A 17,188-nucleotide genomic window follows, 5' to 3' on the forward strand; every position below is an offset into this window, starting at 1 on the left:
TCTACTTTTGAACTGTCTGATCCAGTCGAATGTTATTGCAGAATGATATAATTCCTACTTTAACACCAATTTTAAATGGGCGTTTGATACAACTATTTCGGCACTGTGATTTTGATACAAAGGGTTAAACTGAATTAATAATTTTGATTTTGGAGCAACCACTGACAAATGAGAAGGTCCGAAATCAAACACGTATTGCAATCTTCCTGTAGTATTTTACAATTTTCTTTGTTCAACGAAGTGTGTAAAAGTACACACGACCTGTCCTTGACCATGAATATAAATGTTAAGAATGGCAAAGCCTTGTAATTCGCATTTTAAGGTATGTGAGATTATGAGTAGTCATTCTCTTCCTGTCCGCTAGTTTTGCTTTTTTCTACGCAAGATCTCGTCCTTTTCAATTCGTCTCGTCTCAAGTACTTTATGAAAACAGAAGAAAACCAAAATTAGTGTACAGCGATACCTGATACAGAGAAAAGCAGCTGATCCTAAACAGAAATGCAATCTATTGCACGCAAATGTCAGGAGAAGATAAGTGATTATTGTTTGACAACACAGTGATAATCAGCCATTGGAAACAATCACAAACGTGTAATATCCAAATGATTTACATCCGCTGCGACAAAAGTTGGTATGACGATACGAAACAAGCTGCAGGGAGCACAGACGGCTTACAAATTTGTTGGAAGAATCCAAAGTAAATGTAATTCAGCTGTGAAAGGGTTAGCTTACGAAACCATTGTTTGTCCGATTCCTCAGTATTAATTGTTGGTCTGGGACGCGTACTAGGTACAATAGTAAAGGAAGGGATAGAGAACATCTAAAGAAGAACGGTGTGCTTTGTCGTGGCTTCGTTTCGTTAGTACGACAGGGTGCCCACTTACTCATCTAACTCCAGCGAAAACGTCTACAAGTGAGGAAGTTTAATATTTAAGTTTCTAGAAAGCACGTTCCAAAGAGAGCAAAACAACATAATACTGTAAAAGTTTTTAACTTCCGCTACCAATCACAAAATTTGTTAACTAAGTATTACTTATTTATTGTGCGACATGCTTCGAGGGAATACCTCATCATCAGGCTATGGCACTGCAAAAACAATTTCACAATTAGATTACACAGATGTTAAACAGTCTTTTCATGAATTCTGTGGTTATCCTGTGGAAGAAGAGAAAACCTAGTTCGAGGTGATGTCACTATGTAAGGTGGACCGATATTTGCATGAAAATGTTTTTTAAGATTCACTCACTTTGTTCTTATGGCTTGGCATATTTTCTCTTCTTCCTCAGGATAACCACAGCATTTATGAAAAGACTGTTTAACATCTGTATGATCTTATTGTGAAATTGTTTTTGTAATGCCATAGCCTACAGCGTCTCATTTCCGAAGACAGTACTGCAATACCACCCTACATAACAGTGCTGTTCACCTTTATCTTAAGGCGGAGCCTAATATAGTGATATGCAAAACAGTGGGTCTCACAGAATGCCCATACTCTTGAAATTAGAGAAATTCGAGCGTATACAATTTCTTTCGATGCAACATTCGCGAATATATAATTTTATTTTGTTATTTAAGAGGAGAGTGGGGAGAGAGTGGATATGATAGCAGTGTCCTAAGTAACCTCTGCCACTCACCTTAACCGTTTCAAGGGTAGCAACTCAGCGAACATAATTTTTTTGCTATCCTATTAGAATCGTGATGAACTGACTGTATTTTTTTTTGATAATTTTATTTTTGTGATTTAGCATGAAAAGCTATGGTGGTACATCTATCACTATGGCTCAGTTGCGAGGTATTAAAACTATGCTGAGGTGTTATGTGTTGCCATTACACAGAAAAAAAAAATGAACAGTATTTTCTGGTTTTATTTTATGTTTTTTTTCTCTTTATTTAAAAAAAATTATTATTACCGGTATTAAAGTTTACTTACTAAAATCTGAAAACAATTCTTGAAACTTTATCACGCAATAAAAGTATGAGCTGGTACAGGTCACAATAATGTATATTGCAGAAGCAAAGCAATGTATTCCGACAACAATACTGATCCGACGACAAACAGAAACTGTTTGTTGTAGCAGTTTTCATACACTTGGTGCAGTGTACTAGTGTACTACTACCACAAGATGTCAGGTATAGGCAGAGGTGGTAAGGCGTTTCCCTAAAAGCTTTGAGATACCCTTGAGTTGGTGGTAAGCATGCTTCACAAGGACCACTAATGACAGATTAATTTTGTGGGAAGTGTACATCCCAAGCCCCCTCCAGAAACTACTTACGTGGTAACCATACCTCCCAATAACCATTAAAATGCCGTTGTTTGGTGGAATATATACTTCTCACAATCCTGAAGGCTATATTTCACAACAAAGACAAACTACAGCTAGTGCAGCGGAATTCCGCTAGATGCCAGGAGCGTACAGAGCTGGTAACACATATTCCCTTAAACGCTGTAAAGAAATAATTTAGCGGGAAGTATATCCCCCACGGCCCGCCAAAGGATAAGGTGCATCGCGGGTACAAATGTGGCAGCTGTTATTAGTGCTGCATGCCCTGCTGGCAGAACATCAGTAAGTGTCCAGGGGCGACGGGTGGGCGCGGTGTCTCCGATGGCAGAGACACAGACGTAGACGGCCGAAGGCGCGCCCCGGCGGGGCAAGGGGCTGCACAATGCTCATTGTACGCTCCGCGCCACGCCGCACACACAATGGACACGCGCCGCCCACGCCCTAATGGCGCCATTTCACTGGCGACAGTCGCCACGCCAGCGTAGGCCCCGCAGACGGACTTCGGGCTATCCGGTGAAGCTCGTCGACGAGGCTGTCTCGGACACCTCACAGTGAACGCTTATCCGCGGCCGATTCTATGCTAACGAGTTGATTTGTTCAGCTTTACTAGCACTCAGGTCTTCCACAGAGGTAACAAACGCCTTTCAGCTCTGGTAATAAAGAGGCTGCGTTTATGAAAGGTACCAAGATATACATTTGTTGGAATTATGCCTGAAACACAATACGCTATTCTCCCACTGACTAGGTCAGAAGTCGGCGGAAGGCCACAGAATTCTACGGCTAGTTGATTATTATTGCGCCAGATCTGGATTTCGAGAAATTTCCTAGTTGTAGTTTAATAATAACATTATCTGAAGTTATTACTTCTGTTATCACTTTCGTAGACTGCAAGAGACTAGAGTTAAGCATAGTAAGTACCGATGACCCCCTAAATTACGGATCAGATAGTCAACAAATTTCTCAATTCATTGTAGGCATCTGAGATACGATTTAACACTTCTGATAATTCCTCTTTTATCATTAGTAAGGATAGTTACATGCGCAGAGGATAAAAGCGATTAAAACATTTAGGTGAACAAACGTAAGTACTTTGCTCAATCACTAGTTCACACAAAAAATGGAAGAAGTGAGACGTACAGTCGGAGCGGCTATCTGTTTAATGCAGCGAGATGGTATTTGCTCAGAAATACAAAATATCGAGGGAGAAAGTTGAATGGTGCCGTCGACGATTAAGTTCACTAGTGACCTAGTACAAGACCAGTTTGCGGAAGGGCAGGGAATAAATGAACAGTGTCGTCTGCAAGGTAACTATTCAGGGAATTGCCTTAAGGGGGGTAGGACGTCAAACGGGCCGACTTGGAGCAGGAGAGGCACCACAGGACATTTTAATTTACACTATCTATACTTTTACAAATAAATTCATAAAAGTTTGTTAGCTTGACCAGGAAGGATTCAGGATTCACACTCATTGCAGAGGAAGTTCAAAAACATAACAAAACAATTTTTTTACATGTGAAATTTCATCATTTTTTCATACTTACAGTTGTATGAAACTCTAGAATTTCCCAAATCTGTTAAAAACAAAAGTTTAAAACGTAACAGCCCATTCATTTTTCCATAGATTAAATAAATTCTGGAGTTTCATACACCTGTAAGTATGGTTTGTAAGCTGTGCAAAATTCATCGAAGAGTCTCTCTTACTTATGAAGAAAAGTGTACCTATAGCAATAAATGAAGCCAACAGTAAGTGATAAAAATCATGAAATTTCACATTTAAGAAATATTATTTTTTCGTGTATTTGAACTTCCACTGCTATGAGTGTGAATCCTGAATCCTTCCTGGTCATGCTGACAAAGTTTTATGAATTTATTTGTAAAAGTATAGACAGTGCAAATTAAAATGTCCTGTGGTGCCTCTCCTTCTCGAAGTCGGCCCGTTTGACGTCCTACCCCCCTTAAGCAATTTGGGGAAGCCACTGTGAACCTAAACTTGCACAGGTGAACGTGGGTTTGAACCTCCTGAACAAAAGATCAATGCGTTAACAACTGGCACTACTTCCTTCTGTATATCGAAGTGGGCAGAGAGGGCAATATTGAACTATACCTGTTAATTTGGATAACGAGTGAGCAAAAAAAAAAGAGGCATAACGAAGCGCCAGATTTGTGATAACCAGTGAGGGGAAAAGATCGATGTGTCGTGGGAATTTAGACATGGGAATGCCTGTCTAGGATCTCAGAAAGTAAAATCATTTTGCAATGTAAGTGTTTTTGATTGTTATTTACCCGGTCATTACATCACTGAATTTGATTCTAAAATTTAAACCAGAAGGTATCATACATTGAACACTAGCATCCAAACTCGTTATCCATTAATGAGGAACTGAAAGGCCCATATGGTGCGTTTTCATTTTCGTTAAAATGCGTGCTTGTTTCATATTCAATATCGCTTCGTTTTAGGTCGCTGTCGCTTCATTGTTGACGGTACAGCCACAAGACGCTTAATCTTCTTCTTTTCATTACAAAAATCTTTCTGTGGCTCCACAGGCGACACTAGAATCTTCTTTGCCTATTTTACGCCATATTTTGTTCCACGTGACGATTCTTTGGTGAGTGTATTCATATGTTTTGACGATGCCATTACCGCTTTATCACATTAGGACATGGTGTAGAACAGATATGAACATGGTCATTACTGTGAGAGACCGGTCATCGTCGAAGGACTTTATATTGTGATCAGGGACTGGAATAAAAACATTTGACAATACCTGGATCATTGTTTTGCATTCGCGACTATGTCGCAGCTTGTATCTTAGGTTTGAATAAAAAGTAATACCGTCATCGTTCAAAAAATGCCTCGGGCATGGATGTGTGTGATGTCCTTAGGTTAGTTAGGCTTAAGTAGTTCTAAGTTCTAGGGGACTGATGACCTCAGAAGTTAAGTCCCATAGTGCTCAGAGCCATTTGGACCATTTAGGCATCTGGTTGCTTATTATTTCGGTATATACGACCAATGTTGTTGAGCACGGATAAAATATTAATGTTCTAAAGATGCTCATATCTTGAGACTTCGTTGAGAAATTTTCTCTGTATTGTTTTATTTATTCGTATATTCTGTTACAGAGAGAAATTCTTAACTACTGCGAGGAAGTACTACCCAAAAAATGAGTCACAGGGCAACCTTTCAACTTAGATTTTTAAGACTTCGAGTTAATAACTCTTTTTTCGGTCCTGCTGTAAACGCACTGAAATTGAACGAGCTGAACAGCGCACAACATTCTAGAAACGCCTAAGGACGTTTACCCACGTACAAATCGTTCTTTCATTTAGTGTTCACTGAATGAATATTTGTTTCGAATGACTCAATACTATCATCAACAAATTCCATACAGTGCATGTACGCCGACAACTACGCGATCTATATGTTCTGCAACAAGAATCGCACCAAGGCGATATTAGTTCATCTACGAGTACATCTGTGCTCTGAAAGCAGCCACACGCTGCGTGCCGGATCATACTCCTTCTACCACTATCTTTTCCTGCTTCCGTGTTCCACTGGCGAATCGTGCGTGGTAAGAGCCACTGTCGGCAAACTTCAGTATGAGCTCTTTTTTTTTCTGATATTTTTCATTGAGGTAATTTCGCTAAACATTAGAGCTGTTGATCATAATCGATATGTCTCTCAGAAAATACCGATATATATCGGAAATGCCCTCTTCCGCGATATATTGGTGTTCTAATATCAAAATGGTAATATCGAATGATGAAATTTTTATTTTATATTTTTTCGCAATTTTTGGTAAACATTTGGAACTGTCCTTTTGAAATTCTAGTAGAACATAATTTTACTTTTACTGTGTGGGGGAGTCTTACTACCTTTTGGGCTTTCATCACGTCCAGTGTTCTTCTTTGTATGAAGCAGAAATATGTGTGGCACAAAAGAAGAATGCTGATTGCACTGGGGAAAGGTGGTGTGAATGGAATAACAAGATTTCTAGTGCGAAGAAATAGCATGCCAGCTGAGTTAAAAAAAAAAAAAAAAAAAAAAAAGCTATCTGCTATTTCTTCACATCGGCATTCTTCAAAAACAGCTGCTGAAGATGATGAAAAAAACTCTAAATGACAAGACTGCTCGAAGAGTCCACGGGTGTACTGCCGATCCATAGTGTCCAACGGGCACAATATTTCGGCGATCAGACATGTCGCCATCGTCAGGGAGAAACGCCGGGAGAAACTGAAGAACCACATCATATACCTAAACGGGGAGGAGATGCATCGCAGCATGAAGAAATTCCACAAGCTGCGCCACCGAACGCACCTGACGATGGCGACATGTCTGATCGTCGAAATATTGTGCCCGTTGGACACTATGGACCGGCAGTACACCCGCGGACTGTTTGATCAAGAAATACGCCGGGAAAAACTGAAGAATCACGACAAGATTGGTGTTTGCGACGGGTGGAAACGCGTTGAGGGGAAATGCTGACGTAATCGGCGCTCCGTGCTACCAACAGAAACTGCAACGTTTAGTTTCACCACGCAATTTACTTACATCAACGCGAAAAAAGGTTTATTTCGACACGAAGCCAATGAAAAATTAAGAAAATCTGGTTAAATGGAATGAAATATTGCATGACAGTGCACCATGTACACATTTGTAATTAACAACACAACAATCTACCAAAAACGTATTCTAATACAACTCAACATAACAGCAGACACAATAAACGACAGAATAAAATTCAGAAACATCATTAAGAAAAGTAAACTACATGAGATACAATGTGACAAACGAACTGACGTAAAATGGACCGAAGAACGCAAGCAAGATCACAGCCGGAAGATGAAAGAAATATGGGCAATCATAAAGGCAATCAAGATGAAGCGGAAGACACAAAGCCGACAAGAAGCATGGACAGAGGACCGGAAACAGAAACACAGCGAACGAGTGAGGGGAGTTTGAGCAGCAAGGAAGCCAGGAAAAAGGAACTGGCCATGCAGTTTAGTCCAAATGCGCTCTTTAAGGGCAGAACACCTATAATAATAATAATAATAATAATAATAATAATAATACAAGCTTTTCATCTGCACAAACTCCTATTATAATCTTTCAAATTAAGCGTTTTTCTTTCAATTATTGCTCTAAGCTAGACGGGTTGCTAGCTTGTTGATGTACAGAATATCTGATAACAAACCAATACTTAAATACACAGCTCTAATATTTACAATGTGCAGCCGATATTTTTTCTTTGGGTAATCGATATTTCTTGTCGCGATATCGAGGGGTGTTTTTATTTTAAATGTCGATGTATCGGACTCTCGATCTTTTTAAAAATGTCAGCAGTCCTACAAGATATACGTGGGAGGAAGTAATTGTGCGCCCCGACTCTTCTAATGCACGCTCTCGGAACCTCAACATCAAACGGCCCGCTGCCGCACTGGAGCTAGCTGCACGTCTCCGTAACGCTCCCGTGACGAAACGTGTCGCTCTTCGTTCGATCTCCTCCAACTCTTCTGTTAATCCCAATTGGTGAGAGTCACTGATTGATTCACAGTACTAGCTAATCGATCTAACAAGTCAAGCAAGCTACTTCTTCCGTGGATGAATCGAACTCCTGAAGGCTTTTCCAATGAATTTCGGACAGGAATCTGCTCTTCCTGCATTACTTTTATGTGGTCATTCCACTTAAGCTCTCAGAGGGCAATTACTCCTAGGTATTTTATGGTTGCTACCGTTTCCAGTAATTTTTCACCAACAGCGTAATTGAATAAGAGCAGATAGCTCTTCGCCAATTAACGCGCAACATGTTACATCTTTTTACGTTCATGCTCGACTGCGAGTCTCTGGACAAGTCATCGACCTTCGCACCTGTTCCTGCATTTCGATATACTTCCGCATTGCGGCCTAATCAACAGAATAAGAGTGTACAGAAAATCATACCAGCTGTGTAATTGGATTGAAGAGTTTCCAGCAAACAGGACACAGCACCTCACTCTCAACGGAGAAAAATCTTCAGATGTAAAAGTATCTTCGTACGCACTCCAAGGAAGTGTTATAGGAGCTTTACGTTTCGCAAAAAAGTCAGTATAAATTTGAAACTTAATAAACCACGGAATAATGTAGATAGAGAGGTAAAAATTGACATACATGCTTGGAATGACATGGGATTTTATTAGAACAAAAAAAACCATATTGCTAGACGCGTGAAAGATCTATTGCGGGCGTCATTTGGTGATGATCGTGTGCTCAGCCGCCACTTTCGTCATGCTTGGCCTCCCAGGTCCCCAGACCTCTGTCCGTGCGATTATTGGCTTTGCGGTTACCTGAAGTCGCAAGTGTATCGTGATCGACCGACATCTCTAGGGATGCTGAAAGACAACATCCGACGCCAATGCCTTACCATAACTCCGGACATGCTTTACAGTGCTGTTCACAACATTATTCCTCGACTGCAGCTATTGTTGAGGAATGATGGTGGACATATTGAGCATTTCCTGTAAAGAACATCATCTTTGCTTTGTCTTCCTTTGTTATGCTAATTATTGCTATTCTGATCAGATGAAGCGCCATCTGTCCGACATTTTGTGGAATTTTGTATTTTTTTGGTTCTACTAAAACCCCATGTCATTCCAGGCATGTGTGTCAATTTCTACCTCTCTATCTACATTATTCCGTGATTTATTCAGTTTTCAAATTTATACTGACTTTTTGATCACCCGGTATAAAGGATGTAAAACAAATGCACGTCAAAAATCGCAGGACACATTCCTCACACGCAGACAAAGAAATTATGTTATATGAACATGGGCCTGGAAACTTTTTTTTTCATTTACAACTCATTTTCTCAAACCCATTAATCATGGGAAACTCATTAATCATGGGAAACATACACGAACAGAACGCATCAGCATATCACAGGCAACTGTTTCTGACAGGAGATGTTCAGTATGCTCTCTGTGGGCACTGATACATGTAGCAATATCCATTGTCGTAGTGAATCACGGATGCGCTGATGTATCCCTGAAATACTGCGTATGGTTTCTATAATACGGGCACGGGGACTCTGAACATCTCGTACTGGGGTTCCATACGCGAGAACTATCAAATGCCCCGACATATAGAAGTCCAGTGGGTTTAGATCCGGAGAGCGTGGAGGCCAGGCAATTGGTCCGTCTCTACCTATCCATCTGTCACCGAATCTATTATTTAGAAGCCATAGGACATTAACAGTAAAATGAGGTGGTGCCCCGTCGTGCATCACAACTGCTAACCCATCAGGCATAACATTCTCTACGAAATTACAATAACGTTGTCCGTTGAACGTGGGAGGAAGAAAGTGAGGCCCTACCAAGCACCAACAATGCCGGCCCAAACACTGACAGAAAATCTTTGTTGATTACTTGATTCAACAGTTGCGTTATGATTGACGTCTGCCCATATACGCCGACCATGGAAATTTAGAATCTGATCTTACTGAGACTCGTTGGAGAATATGAATTGTAACACGGAAACAAAGCGTTTCCAGGTCCATTTTCATACAACATTTTTTTTTTTTTTTTTCGCCTTTGTGTGAGGAATGTGCCCTAGAATTTGTGCCGTACATTTTTGTTACGCTCTATTTAAGTGATATAGTGGCTAACATTCGAGTTACATTATGCTTTTCTTGGATGATGCTGACGTATACAGAAATATCGCAAAGCTAGAAAATTGCATCTACAAGCAAATGCAGGAAGACCCGTACAGGATCGACGCTTGGTGCAGAAATTGGCATCTGACCCTCAGCATATACAAATGTAAAAAGACATAAATGTTCTTTTCTGTATGATTACACGACTGCAGAGCGATCACTGGAAGCAGTAAAATCCATTAAATATCTAGAAGTATGCGTACGAAGCGATTTAAATCTGAACGCCCACAGAAAACTCATTGCAGGTAGGGCAGCTGCCTGTTTGAGATTCATTGGAAGAATCCTCAGGATTCGTGGTCCATTCACGAAGAGGGGTAGCTTGCAAAAGGCTCATTCGACCGATACTTAAATACTTCTCGAGTATCAGAGTCCATATCAGAGAGGATTGACGTTTATTTATTTTATTGCCTTCCTTTAGACTTACTCTCTCTATTTATATAACTGGTCCTTTAGACTTACTCTCTCTATTTATATAACTGGTCGTGTTTTTAACATCTTTTGAAAAATGGTTCAAATGGCTCTGAGCACTATGGGACTTAACATCTGAGGTCATCAGTCCCCTAGAACTTAGACACATCCATACCCGAGGCAGGATTCGAACCTGCGACCGTACCAGTCGCGCGGTTCCGGACTGAAGTGTCTAGAACCGCTCGTCCACCGCGGCCGGCCATCTTTCGAAATTGTTGCACCTTTTGACTGATTACAAACTTTTGTCTCGGCATGATGTCTTGGAGGAGCATTTTGGGGCCCGCATTCTGACTCTGGGGTACCGAGAAGAGACTGGCATGGACCTCGACTGGGCGCCATATTCTCTGGATCTGAACACATACGACTCCTTTCTGTGGCGTCATATTAAGGGCTAGGCGTACAACAATAACCTGACAACCATTGCTGAGATGGAAACGGCCATCCAGGTCATCGACAGCACCGGTATTCCGACACTCCAGCGGGTCATGCAGACTTTCATTATTCGTTTGCGCCACATTATCTCCAATGACGGCAGGCGTATTTCGAACATTTCATATCCTAAATTTGAATATCTTTAGTGACGTTTACATGTTGCATAAAATGTGTGCACGCCGTAGTTTGTAACTAAATGGCTCTGAGCACTATGGGACTTAACTTCTGAGGTCATCAGTCCCCTAGAACTTAGAACTACTTAAACCTAACTAACCTAAGGACATCACACACATCCATGCCCGAGGCAGGATTCGAACCTGCGACCGTAGCGGTCGCCCGGTTCCAGACTAGCGGCTAGAACGGCTCGGCCGCCCCGGCCGGCGTAGTTTGTAAGTAATATACCTCTTTTCATATAGTTCAATAAGTGTCACCCAGTATGTACGTGAATATATTATAATAGATAATTGCGAGGACTGACAGAGGAAATAGAGAAGATACAAACAAGAGCAGAGCGTTTCGTTTCAGGTTTATGTAGTAAGCACAAACACGTCATGGAGATGCTCAGCTAATTCCAGTGACACACGCTGCAGGAGAGGAGTTCTGCATCACAGTGTGATCTGCTGTTTAAGTTCCGACAGTGTAAGTTTCTAGAAGAGTCAAGCAACGTATTGCTTTCTCCTATGTACAGCTCGCGAAATGGCAATTAAGATAACATTAGAGAAATTCGAGCTGACGGAGGCTTACCAGCAATCGTTCTTCGTGCTAACCATACGTGACTGGAACAGGAAAAGGGGGAAGTGACATTTGGTACACAAAGTATTCTCAGGCGTACCGTGAGGTGGCTCGCGGACTGCAGATCTAGATGTTGTCTTCCGGCGTAGCAGCTTTCCTATAGCTTCCGAGGTTATGAAATTGAAAATTTATATAGAAAGGGAGTGAAACCGTCGCCCAGTGGCGAATCGTACCGTGGTAGCCTGGTTGTTCGCGGCAAGGTGACGGGTCTCCCTGCTCCCATGTCGAAGGGCGGCCACTACCGAAGCGCTTCCGACTGGAGGGAGCGGCGCGGCTCTGGCAGAGTCCTCCTCCTCTGGCTGAGGACTCCGCAGGAATTTTAAACGCGCCGAGGGCCAACCAAGGTCATCGAGATGGCCCCTCCGGCCCGCAGGAGACAATGGTCCCAGCCCAGCACGGACAGGACGGGCGGGGCACGGAAAAGCGAACAAAAAAGGGGCAGGGGGATAAGGCAGGCGCGCCGTGGATAAAGGTGAGGCGACGGGCGACGATTTAAACGCGGGGGATGGAGGAAGGAAGGGCACGTGAGGGAGGTCAAGTGTGCGCCAGTTGCGGCGCGCTCGGTGATTAATGTGCGTCGGCACTCATACGACGAGCAACCGAGACCGGTTTAACATACGCCAGGCAACCGGGGAACGCACCTCAAAACTCGCTCCACCTGCTCAGTGTTTTGGAGACACTTTGCCTGCAGTAAGTACCGTGTCGCGTGTCATTTACTTAGCGCCTCGGATACCACAGCATACAAAAATAGTGAACATGTGCTGGGCAGAGATAGAGACGGAAAAGAAGGACATTAGCTTTTCATGGCTGGCTCTGAGCACTATGCGACTTAACTTCTGAGGTCATCAATCACCTAGAACCTAGAACTAATTAAATCTAACTAACCTAAGGACATCATACACATCCATGCCCGAGGCAGGATTCGAACCTGCGACCGTAGCGGTCGCTCGGGTCCAGACTGTAGCGCCTAGAACCGCACGGCCACTCCGGCCGGCAATTAGCTTTTCAACTTATCTGGCTGCTTCAAAGACATTTAAATCAAAACATCTGACATATTCCCGCTGTTTTACTTGGTAGTATTAGACCTGTATAATGTAAGTCAAGTAATGCAATACGATGAGCTAAGATCATGCCGCGTCGTATAACATGACATATACCATCCTGTCATTCAACACGGCATTTGTCATGTTGTGCAACATGACACAACGTGTCATTCAAGTTTAGGATGTGTGCATCCCCACCCTGAGACGTTTTTTTTTTTTTCATAGAAGCACTCTCCACTTTCGAATACTTCGTACTGTAGACACATTCCACTCCCTATAAGCACATAAAATCGTGTCTGTTTGTTTTTGCACCCCCCGCCATACATATACCAGGAGGTGCATCTAAGAGAGTACATTGCGTTGGGGGAGTAGAGTTAACTCGTAAAAAAAGCGCAAATATGTCGAGATGTTTTTATTTAAATGTCTTTGAAGCTGCCAGATAATTCGAAAAGCTGGTACCGTTGTTTTACCTCTCTACCACTGCCCAGGAGGGCATACTCGCCTTGTTTTGTGCTATGACAGGAGCATTTTCCATTCTGGTTCCCAACTTTTACGCAACCATTAACTTGACATTAGATCACTATAGTTTCGCAACCGGTGTAAATTTTTACGGACTCGGGTAGTGATTGATCAGATGCAAGTTTTGTTATTGTCTTTCGAAACATGTTGCTTTTACCGTCGCAACGGATAAAGCTCCCATGAAACAACAGGACGACCATTAGTTACATGTATTTGTCTGTCATCTAACAAAGTTTGAACAGATTCGCTCAAGCCTGAAACATAGAAGTGGCGGGCGTAAAAAAACTCACTAGAAACGTGGGTTTTGGGCGTGAGATCCTCCTGAAGCTAATTTTTCTAAAAGCAAATGTCACTTTTATCGTAAGTATGCATTTTTTATTCATTTGATTCCTTTAAAAACCGTTTCTGCACATTCTATTCGAGGAAAACGAATTTTACGTGCTAAACTAATTCGACTTCAAACTACGGTACCTCGATAAAGATTTATTGGATAAAAATAAATTAGTTTTGACTTTACCTATTTATCCACCTTCCTGCAAAGTTTGAACCGATTCGTACAAGAAGGAAGTATGGAAGCGTCGCGCTTCATACTATTCCCGGAAAAACGTTCTGTTGCACGCAAAAACTGAAGGAAGAGAAAATTTTTCAGACGGATGAAACTTATCTTAGACCAAGGTGAGATACACCAATGGAGTAAATTTGAACTATCAGTCTCGCTCCAGTCAGGAGATATTTAAGTCTGAATGCTTTTGCACGTAAAATCCAAACGGTGCACACACAAATGGTGCGATTATGTGAGCATTAATTTCAGCCTAATTAAAAACTTCTGCAAAAGGAATTTACAGACTCGCACGATTTGTCTGTACGTCAGTTTCGGTTCGTTGTTCAAACCTTACTTATTATGTTGTAACATGATTACAGTAAAACAGATGTTCGAATGGCTACAAAAATGTCCTCTGGTCCAGACTAAACCAAAATCTGCTTACCTCATGTTCCTATCTCAAATAAGAACATATTATCAAGACCTCCAATCGCGATTCTACGCGCGGCCTTTTCCACACCGTAACGATATCGGCATCTACATCTATGACCAGCAAACCACTGAACTGCATGGTAGAGTGTACTTTCCACTACGCCATGTGTTACAGTTCCTTCCCTCTATTACAATCGTGTATGATTTACTATTAAAATCGTCTGCAGGATTAGTAATACACTAGATCGACAGCAAGGTTTCCAGTACACATCCATAGGGCATGCCTGAAATTGTCTCTACGTTTGACGACTCCCCTCCATCCAAGCTAACATGCTACGACCTCTCCCTATCAAGAGATCCTCGGTCCAGGCACTACTTTCATTTGATCCTCTATATGATCACACTTTCGTTAATATCCATACCTGTTAAAGGCTTTTCGGATATCAGGAAATGCTTCATCTACATGACTAACTTCATCCGTGACTTTGACGGTATCATACGAGAAAGAAGTCTCTGAGTATTCCAGGGGAAGAGGCTCACATTAAACGACGGAGAACAATTTTACATTTGACACTGTTCTTTGCACAGTCTATAAACTGGGAAGAAGGCGAGGATGTTACGCCATCTTTCCTGTTGGGAAAAATAATAATCAGCATGCGACGACTTTTCTTATAACTTGAAAAGAGCAGTTACGTGTCGAGTTGGAGATTATCATCGTTCTCGAATGAGGACAAGAGAAAGTGCTCAGGTTTGAATATACGGAATAAACACAACTCAAGAATACTCCTCAATGTCTGTTTCGATATTCCAAGTCACGACAAATCCTCCACGAATTTGCAATAATGCCGTGAAAATAAGTTAGACGAATGATTTTGTCTCCTTCTAGAGTACACAGTCTCGATAGTAGCAAAAATGTGTGGTTTACTTTGTGGCACAGAGCCGAATACGTGTGTCTGTACCTGTGGAGATACAGCAAGATATATTGAGAATGTTCCTACGGGGTCGTTAAGCCTTGGTAGCAGTCGTGTAATCAAACACATTATTCCAGTGGAATCAGTTCCAACACATACTCGAACCACCTTCGGACAGTTGCACGTTAGGGAAGACCGGGCTCTCGCCTGATTACCTGTACAGTTACAATGGGCATGTGTAGCTCGGGTGTCAAGTGTCAGACTCCAAGTCCATATGTCTGAGGTTCAGTACTCGATGGGTCTAAGGTTTATTTCTGTGACTTAAGGCTCCTTTCACCTTTGGGAACGATTTCTTAATGTGACCAACAACAAGCTGCACCATGGGTAGGAGTCAACACAAAGCTATTGGTCCCCCTTTGACTGGCTCAGCTAGGTTCAAAAGATGAAGGAAGCGAACAGCACATAACTTTCAATACGACAAAGCCACGTAAAGTACTATTCGAACCAACCTTCGGGATCCTAACAGCTTTAATTCATACTACGGTAGAATCATTTCATGCAATGAAAAGCATACGAGATTCTCAGCATTACTAACGAAAACATGTACAGAACAGCGATGTGAAGGAAAAGTCCACTAGGAAAGTGAAAATACAGATATTTTAGATGGTTCCAGCACGATTGCATTCTCGAATGTGTGACGACTACTGTATCAAGATGACTGCAACTGGTAAAGCGTTGGTGGTTGTAATGTAATTGGGACTAACACTTAATAAGTGCAGTCAGGAATGAGTAGATCGCTTGGTAACTGATCGATCAGTACAAAACTTCCAAGCTTTTGTCATTCACATGTTCATTGTGAAATTAGAATGTGTGTGTTTCAGTACTAAGAGATCAACAAGTAAGTCATTCTACGGCAAAGAAAATTTGGAGCTTACGGCAGATTGAATACCCGTTCGTAACGTTTGAAAATTATGCGGAACCCATACGTATATAATAATCGCTCGTGGCATTTTTCCTTCAGCTTTTTCTTTAGTTGCATCGCTTCTCAACGAACCAGCTTTCCAGAGTAGTATGTCGCGCGCTGTAACTCACCTCATTTGCAGTTTACAGCGCAGCTTCTCGGCTGTGCCGACTCGCAGAACTCGACGAAAAACTCCCAGGCACTGAGATCCCAGCTGGTGTGCTTCGTCGTCAGAGGCCAGCTTACGGTCGACGTGAAGGCACAGCCTCGAATCTAGTCCACAATAACGAGCTATTTACTACTCGCACCATCCACAGACACGTTCCCGAGTCAAGTCGTTTATAGTCACACGCTCTGGGACACACCAACCGCCGCCGCTCTGCAATACACAGTGGTGCCGAAAGCGAATGTTGCGCGAGCCGCAAGCAGACCTGCGCTGGCCCGGATGCTAAAGTTCACGATGCGAGCAGCTGAGTAACGGGAAACCTGCGCTGACGCACCAGTGGGTGTCGCCACCTATCGTAAGAACTCGAGAGCTGCTGGCTGCACCGCCCGCTGGATGACTTCCTTACGGTGTGTCGTCACAGAAGAGTGTGGCAGCAGACGACTAATCACTGCAAGGCGGTTTCACGACGTCGGTACGCCCGCAGATGGCGCTGTTGACCATCGGTGTACACAACCCTAGGTACCGGAGTTAAACACATTTAAGCTGGCTTCACAACCCTCGCAGTAGACCAGTCTCTCGACAGTTTGCCTCTGGGACAGTTGCAGCTGGTGGGTGGCACAGTGCTGGAACGGCAGACACCCCGTCGCGCGTGTTGCTCCCGGACCGCGCAGCAGACGCTCTGACCGCCGAGCTGCGGCGTCGTCCAGCGACTGACTCGCGGTCCGCGGCGTCCCCAGACGAGCGGCCGAGCGGCTGCCCCCACCACCGCAGATCTGCCCCCACCACCGCCACCACTGCCCCCACTACTGCCAGTCCCCCCACCACGGCACCGCCTCCTACGCAGGGCCGCCACCGGCGCACGCAAGTGGCTGCTCGGCGGTGGGCGCCGTTGCGCAACTGCTGCCCGTGGTGCTGCTGCCGCCTGCGTCTCGAGCCGCGGTCGACGCTCGCCGGGG

At 43.0% G+C, this 17,188-nt stretch overlaps 1 protein-coding gene across 1 annotated transcript in view; it reads right to left on the minus strand.

Moving 5' to 3' along the window:
• The window catches only part of LOC124798574, a 181,299-nt gene extending 164,364 nt beyond the window's left edge, over window positions 1–16,935 (minus strand). The window contains exon 1 of the mRNA XM_047262036.1: window positions 16,198–16,935. Coding sequence (XP_047117992.1) covers window positions 16,198–16,202 — 5 coding nt within the window. The 5' untranslated portion in view covers window positions 16,203–16,935. The remainder of the gene's footprint in view (window positions 1–16,197) is intronic.
• Between the last annotated feature and the right edge of the window lie 253 nt (window positions 16,936–17,188).

This window comes from Schistocerca piceifrons, chromosome 5 (genome assembly GCF_021461385.2).
Source record: "Schistocerca piceifrons isolate TAMUIC-IGC-003096 chromosome 5, iqSchPice1.1, whole genome shotgun sequence".
NCBI classification, from domain to species: Eukaryota; Metazoa; Arthropoda; class Insecta; order Orthoptera; family Acrididae; genus Schistocerca; species Schistocerca piceifrons.